Genomic DNA, 7,075 nt, shown 5'->3' on the forward strand with positions numbered 1-7,075 from the left:
TGCTTAGAGTTGAAGCTCAGAGGTTTGCAGCAGCAGGCGGGGAACGTTGGAGTCCTCCGTCACTGAAGCAAGCAAGCCTCATGTTAGTTTCCAGCTGCCAGGTTGCCGGCCACCATCTTGGCTGGCAGTTAATTTGCATATCGCCCTGATTAGCCAATGGGAAGGGTAGCAGTCGTACGCCAATTACCATGTTTCTCTTTTATTAAATAGGCTAGACAAAAAATATTTGTAGATATATGAATATACTTAGGTTAGTATACATACATATATTTCCTTACTCTGTCATAGGAGAGAGCCTGTGAAAAATGATATCCCTTTCAAAATGAATCTGGCAAGACGAGAAGTTAGCTGGGAAGCTTGAAAAATCATCACTACATAAAGAATCCTATATAATCCTATATAATAAAGAGCTAATATACAAATGGCATCACACCCTCACGACGTCACGCAATAATGGCTCAGACACTCAACACTGGGGAGAGAGGAATGAGGACCAGCCAGGCACAAATGAGCTCGCAAGAGAGGAATGGGTACCAGCCAGGCTGCGGCCTGGGAGAGGGACAAGCCGCACGTCCCATGGTCCCAGGCACGTGCGGCTGTGGCCAGAAGAAGCCGCCCATCCACGGTCCCCTGCAGCTGTGGCTGGCCCAGGCAAAGCCGGCCCAGGTCCTGTGTGCCTGTAGTCAACCAGAGGGAAGGAAGCCCAAGTCCTGGGTGCCTGCGACTGGCTGGAGGAGGGAATTCTGGGTCCCAAGTGCGGGGTGAGGAAGAGGTGGTTAGGGGCGATCCAGCCAGCAGGGGAGCAGTTAGGGGCAATCAGGCAGGCAGGCAGAGGTGGTTAGGCGCTATCAGGCAGGCAGAGGGGTTAGGGGCAATCAGGCAGGCAGACAGGCGAGCGGTTAGGAGCCAGCAGTCCCAGATTGCAAGAGGTAGTAGGACATCCCCAGAGGGGTCCCGGATTGGAGAGGGTGCAGGCTGGACTGAAGGGCCCAACCCCGTGTACGAATTTCGTGCACCAGGCCCCTAGTAAGGTAATAAAGACCTTGTTATGGAAAGAGCATCGTAGGTTTCTATATAACTATGAAGAAAGAAAATTTAGTATCCTTTTCTCCCCATCCATCCAGGCACCCCATCTTCAAATAAAACAATCTAAACAAAGTCTTAACATGAGAAGAAATCTGAAATATAGAAGAAAAAGTAGTAAAGGCCTAGAATATTATGCCATCTTGAGTGAAATATTCATCCTATTCAGCAAATTGAGGGATTATGGCTATCTAGGGAGAGGAGGCAGGGTAGAAAACCCAAATTTTCCAAACATTGTGGCACACGCAATAGCAAAATTTCCATCTTTTGGGCAAACACTATTAATAAAAAAGCACTAACCTATTTACCCCTACAAAACTTCCACAAAATAAAAACTGACAAGTTACCCAGTATTTGAAATGACAACCAAAAATGTAATCACTCACTTCTAATAATTCTGAGACAACAGGAAGAACTTCAGGATTACAGATATCTATGGAGTCATCCCGGTATGTCTTCTTTTTGTAACAGATATTACCCAAATGTAGTATTGCTGATAGAAGAGAGAAAATCCTGCAAAAATAAAATTACAAATTACAACTTGTTTCTGTGTATTCTCTAAGCTTATTTCATCCCAAAAATCATAATAAAGCAAATTAACTAGCACAAATATAATGTAGTCTTCAGAAAATAAGAAATATGGGAGTAATTAGAACTATAAAATTTATTGAGTGTTTACTACTTTAGTCACTGTGCAAAGTGCTTTAAAAAACCTTAACTTCAGTATTGTACCTACCACTTGTTAGAAAAGTTATCTGAAGGGGACATCTTGCTATTATCTGAATCTGCTGTAGTGTTTCAAAAGTCCATTCGTTCCTAAATGCTTTTCATCCTGACTGGAATGCCCTTTTCCTACACTGTCTATTTCAGATCTACTGAATAACAATGTTTCATGCCTTGGAATCTGTATTTTTAACCACGCATCCTGGGTGATTTTTTTCAGTTAGTAGTTATCCTATGTAATAAAAGGCTAATATGCAAATAGACTGAATGGCAGAACAACCGAACAACCGGACGCTATGACGAGCATTGACCACCAGAGGGCGTGCATGGAACATAGTGGGTGTCAGCTGCGGTGGGATGGTGGAGCAGGTAAGCAGGAGTGCCAGACCAAGGTGGGGCACCAGTCACTGGCATCAGTGCAAGCCTCTGGTGGTTACTGAAAATTCTTTGCTCCTGTGTGTCGCAGTCCCGCCAGGTGCTTGCACCTGCTGCTGGCGCTGGCCCCACCTGCACCCGCTGCTGGCATTGGAGCCGCCGCTGGCACCCACTGCTCGCGCCCGGTGCCAGGCCCGATCACTCAGCACCATCAGCAGGTACGAGCAGTCGCTACTGGCCCCAATCGCCCCTCAGGGCTTCTCCACTTCCTCCTGCTCCTGAGGGGAGATCGGAACAGCAGCTGCTGCTTGCACCTGCTGCTGGCGCTAGCCACAATTGCTCTGCGCCTTCAGCGGTTGCAAGCAGGGCTGGCGCCATCAGTGTGTGGGAGCAGCGACAGTGGGGGCGGAGCTGCTGGCAGATAGGGAACCAGGGGCTACGGCAGAAGGGGTGGGCGGGGGCACAGAGGGTGTGCCGAGACCCTCCCCTGTGCCTACCATAGCCTCCCGGCCCACAGTTCCTTTCAAGGTGCACGACTTCATGCACTTGCACTAGGCCCCTAATCTATATATATAAAAGGTTAAGTGACTGTTCGACCTTTCAATCAGTAGCTATGACGTGCACTAGCCACCAGGGGGGCAAACGTTCAACGCACAGGGATGAAAACATGGAACACACTGATGAATCTGAGGGAAGAGGGGAGAAGGGAGGGTGAGAAGAGATTAACCAAAGATCTTTTATGCATACTAGAGGCCCGGTGGGGTCTCTTGGCCTGGCCTACAGGGATCAGGCTAAAACCAGCAGTCTGACATCCCCCGAGGGGTCCTGGATTGCAAGAGGGCGCAGGCCAGGCTGAGAAACCCCACAAGTGCAAAAATCTGTGCACCGGACCTCTAGTATTTAAGAAAGCCTTTCCTACATGTATTACATGATCTCACTTATATGTGGAATCTAATGAACAAATTAAACTGATGAACAAAAGAGACCCAGAGACGTTGAAGCATGCAATACACTGACATATTTCAGAGGGGAGCGGTAAGGAGAGAAGAACCAATGAACTTATATGTATACAAGAGGGCTGGTGCATGAAATTCGTGCACTTGGCTGGAGGGTCCCTCAGCCTGGCCTTTGCCCTCTCGCAGTCCGGGAGCCCTCGGCGGATGTCCAAATGCCACGGGATCAAGCTGAAACCGGCTCTCTGACATCCCCCAAGGGGTCCCGGATTGCAAGAGGGTGCAGGCTAGGCCAAGGGACCCCACCAGTACACGACTGGGGCTGGGGAGGGACACGAGAGATTGGCTAGCCGGGGAGGGACCGCGGGAGGGCTCTAGGGTATGTTCGGCCCATCTCGCTCAGTTCCGATCGGCTGGACTCCAGCAGCAAGCTAGCCTACCAGTTGGAAGTTGGAGCGTCTGCCCCCTGGTGGTCAGTGCACATCATAGTAACTGGTTGACCAGTTGACTGTCTGCCCCCTGGTGGTGAGTGCATGTCATAGCGACTGGTCAACTGGTCTATTGTCTCCCCCTGGTGGTCAGTGCATGTCATAGCGAGCGGTTGAGAGGCCTTAGCATATCATTAGCATATTATGCTTTGATTGGTTGAACGGATGACTGGACACTTAGCATATTAGGCTTTTATTATGTAAGATATACATGGCCCATGGACAGACAATAGTGTGGAGGAAGGCCCAGGACGGTGACTGGAACAAGGTAGAGGAGCCCAATGGGACATCTGTAATACTTTCAATGATAAAGATAAATTTTTTTTAAAAAAAGGTTTTCCTACATCATATGATGGTACCCTTGATAAATGTTTTTTTAAAACAGCCTGAGGCCATTGGGGTACATTATCTAATATTAGGCCCCAACTGTGAGACATTTACATCTAGGCCCTCCTTTTTCTCTTCCCCCCCACCCTCCAGTCTTTGAGGAACATATGCCCCTCTTCCAGTCAGCAAACTAATCCCTCTACTTGCGCTCTCCATCCCATGAACTCCAGTTTGCTGGGATACATTATTATACTTTTTTTGTATCACTCACCTAAACCTATAAGAATTTTTAATCAAAATAATCTCATGTTCACTTCTCTCTTACTTTAAAAAAACCATCCTAGATTCCACATCTTCTTCCTCCCCTTCACAAACAAGCATACTAATAAGGACTGACTTATAAATCCTTGTCTTTACTTTGTCATCCCTTTTTACAATCACATTCTGGCATCTAAAATGTCTCATAGAGGTTACCAAGGACTTCCATATAACTAAGAAAAGCATATTATTCCTTAACTTACCTGACATCTCAAAGGCATTTAACACAACTGACCATCTAAAACTGAACACAAATCTGTCTAAGAGCCATTTCTGAAAAATTCAGATATATACATATATTTGTGCCTTGACCACTTTATTTCTTTAGGATAAATTTGTCCTTACTTAAGAAATTTACACTATGTGTTTTACTAAAATTAGGAAGTATTCTAAATAAACAAAGATACTTCTTTAGAGACCTACAGCTATATTTTTAGAGGTCCTGAGTCAACATCTAATTTATAGGTCTAATTTCTTAAATAATTAAAAATGTTTAATGATTCAAACAAAAAACAACTCAATTATAAAGGACTAAGTCATAAAGTTAGACTTGGTTAAATTAAAGAGGAAACTTAGTATCAAGTGAAATATTATAAAAATAAATGGAAGTCAAAAGATATACAAACAGTAATTACTGAGCCATTTCTTAAAAATTTTTTTTATTGATTTTAGAGAGAGGAAGGGAAAAGGATAGAGAGATAGAAACATCAATGAAAGGGAAACATCCATCGGCTGACTCCTGCACACCCGCTTTGGGGATTGAGCCCGAAACCCGGGCATGTGCCCTGACTGGGAATCAAACTGTAACCTCCAGGTTCATGGGCTGACACTCAAACACCATGCCACACCAGCCAGGCCTGAGCCATTTTTAAAAACTGTTTTTGCAGTAGTTTCTATGGTTGGTAATTACATTCTTTCAGAACTTTGGGTTCAAAAATCAGCACATTAATGTTTCCTCATACACAAATATGTAATGCATAGACTCCAGGAATAAGAAACATCATATAAGCAAATCAATATACTATAATTCAATATCAAAAAGATTAATAAATATAAATAAGAGTACTAGTTCTCAAAAAGCTTATAATCTTCCATTTGGAGATAACAATAACCATACTGTAAGGCAGGATACCTAAAAACACAGAAGCAGAAACAATGTACAGTTAAAGAAAATCTCGTTTAAAAGGTTTGGCTCAGTGGATAGAGTGTTGGACAGCATACTGAAGGGTTCCAGATTCTATTCCGGTCAAGGGCACATGCCTGGGTTACAGGCTTTCCCTAGTAGGGGGGCGTGCAGGAGGCAGCCAATCAATGATTCTCTCTCATCATTGATGTTTCTCTCTCTCTCTCCCCCTCTTTCTCTCTCTCTAAAAATCAATAAACTTTTTTTAAAATTAGTAATGTTTACAATTATTTTTCTGGTGAGAGTCAAGGTTATTTGTGTCTTTAATTTGAAATAGTTTATCTTATGTATTGCTTACTTCATCTTTATCTCAACCTTTTTACATTTTATTTTAGTTCAACATATTTAATACAATAAACAAAATGTTTAGTACAATAGTACAGACATAACTTTAAAGAGTAAGTATATGGAAATTATGTTTTACTGATAGGTATGTGAGCTTTAATAAGCTTAGAGATCAATGATATAGAAAATAAAAAGCTATAAAAATAGTGTTATAAAGCAACAGTGTTTACATAAGGTTCATGAAGAGGCTTCAGGGACACCAGAAACTCTTGCAATTATATGCAAATGGTTGTAAATATAAATTGTACAGGAAGAAGAGCTCCTGGGCTTTCAACGGATTTTCAAAATATCTCAAAGAATTTTTGACAAAAAAACAATTCAAAACAAGTCTTTTAGAAAAATAAATGTTCTAAGCCACACCTAAGAAGGAAAAGGCACTAAATCAGGACTATAATAAAAGTGTCTCAAAGGACCAAGAAAAAGGAATTCTTAAACACAAATCATAATTTGTTCTCTGTTGAAGATATATAAAAACAATAAATAAACTCACTGTCTTTGTGTCTTGGGAAGAAATCCTACCATTTCCATGGCCAGTTGTAAGCGTTCAAAGTCATGCTTCAAATCCTCCCCCTCCACTGTGAAGCAATCCTGTTTATTTAAAAAAAAATTTAAAAAAGAAGGGGAAATAAAAATTACCTGTTGAAAACTAACATAAGCCACTCAGAAATATAGTAATTTTAGATAAGTACACCTACAAATAAAAATTGGAGCTGGTAAAATACTTAGTCAAATTCATTATACATCTAATCTTATGCAAACTAAACACATAGTACTTACCAAAATACCATAAAGTTACGTTGTTTTCTCCCTTTCACAATCACCAAGGCAAGAATCTCCAAAGTAACTTATGATAGCAATTTTTACTTTTAGTGGTTCAGAAGAGTTTTAAAGACCCAAAGCATTCAAAAGACCTCAATTACACAAACCAGTGCAAATTATTCAACAAATCCTAATATATAAAAACCCTGGGTCCATCACCACCAGAGGCTTGACCAACTGGAAGTCAGACCTGCAGTCACTGCTGGGTTGCTGTGGCGACCCAGCACTGACTGCTGAGGGGGCTGTGAATCAGGCCCAGAGAGAGGCCTGAAGAGAGAAGCAGGGTCTGATCTGTAGCCTGTGTGGCAGCTGTTGATCAGCACTTGCCTCTCTCTTTCTCTCCTGGTCGGACTAGCAGCCATGCCTCCATTTCTCTCCAGGCCTCCACCGGGGCTGCTGATCAGCCCCGCCTTTCTGATCAGGCCCCGTTGATAGGCCTAGAGATGCTGACTGGCATAGAC

At 43.0% G+C, this 7,075-nt stretch overlaps 1 protein-coding gene across 1 annotated transcript in view; it reads right to left on the reverse strand.

Annotated features, from left to right (window-relative positions):
• The window catches only part of MYO9A (myosin IXA), a 349,884-nt gene that overhangs the window by 264,820 nt on the left and 77,989 nt on the right, over nt 1–7,075 (reverse strand). The window contains exons 6-7 of the mRNA XM_015560068.1: nt 6,286–6,383; nt 1,470–1,596 (exon numbers count right to left, since the gene is read on the reverse strand). Coding sequence (XP_015415554.1) covers nt 1,470–1,596; nt 6,286–6,383 — 225 coding nt within the window. The remainder of the gene's footprint in view (nt 1–1,469; nt 1,597–6,285; nt 6,384–7,075) is intronic.

The sequence above is a fragment of the Myotis davidii genome, unplaced genomic scaffold (assembly GCF_000327345.1).
Source record: "Myotis davidii unplaced genomic scaffold, ASM32734v1 scaffold734, whole genome shotgun sequence".
Classification (NCBI taxonomy): Eukaryota; Metazoa; Chordata; class Mammalia; order Chiroptera; family Vespertilionidae; genus Myotis; species Myotis davidii.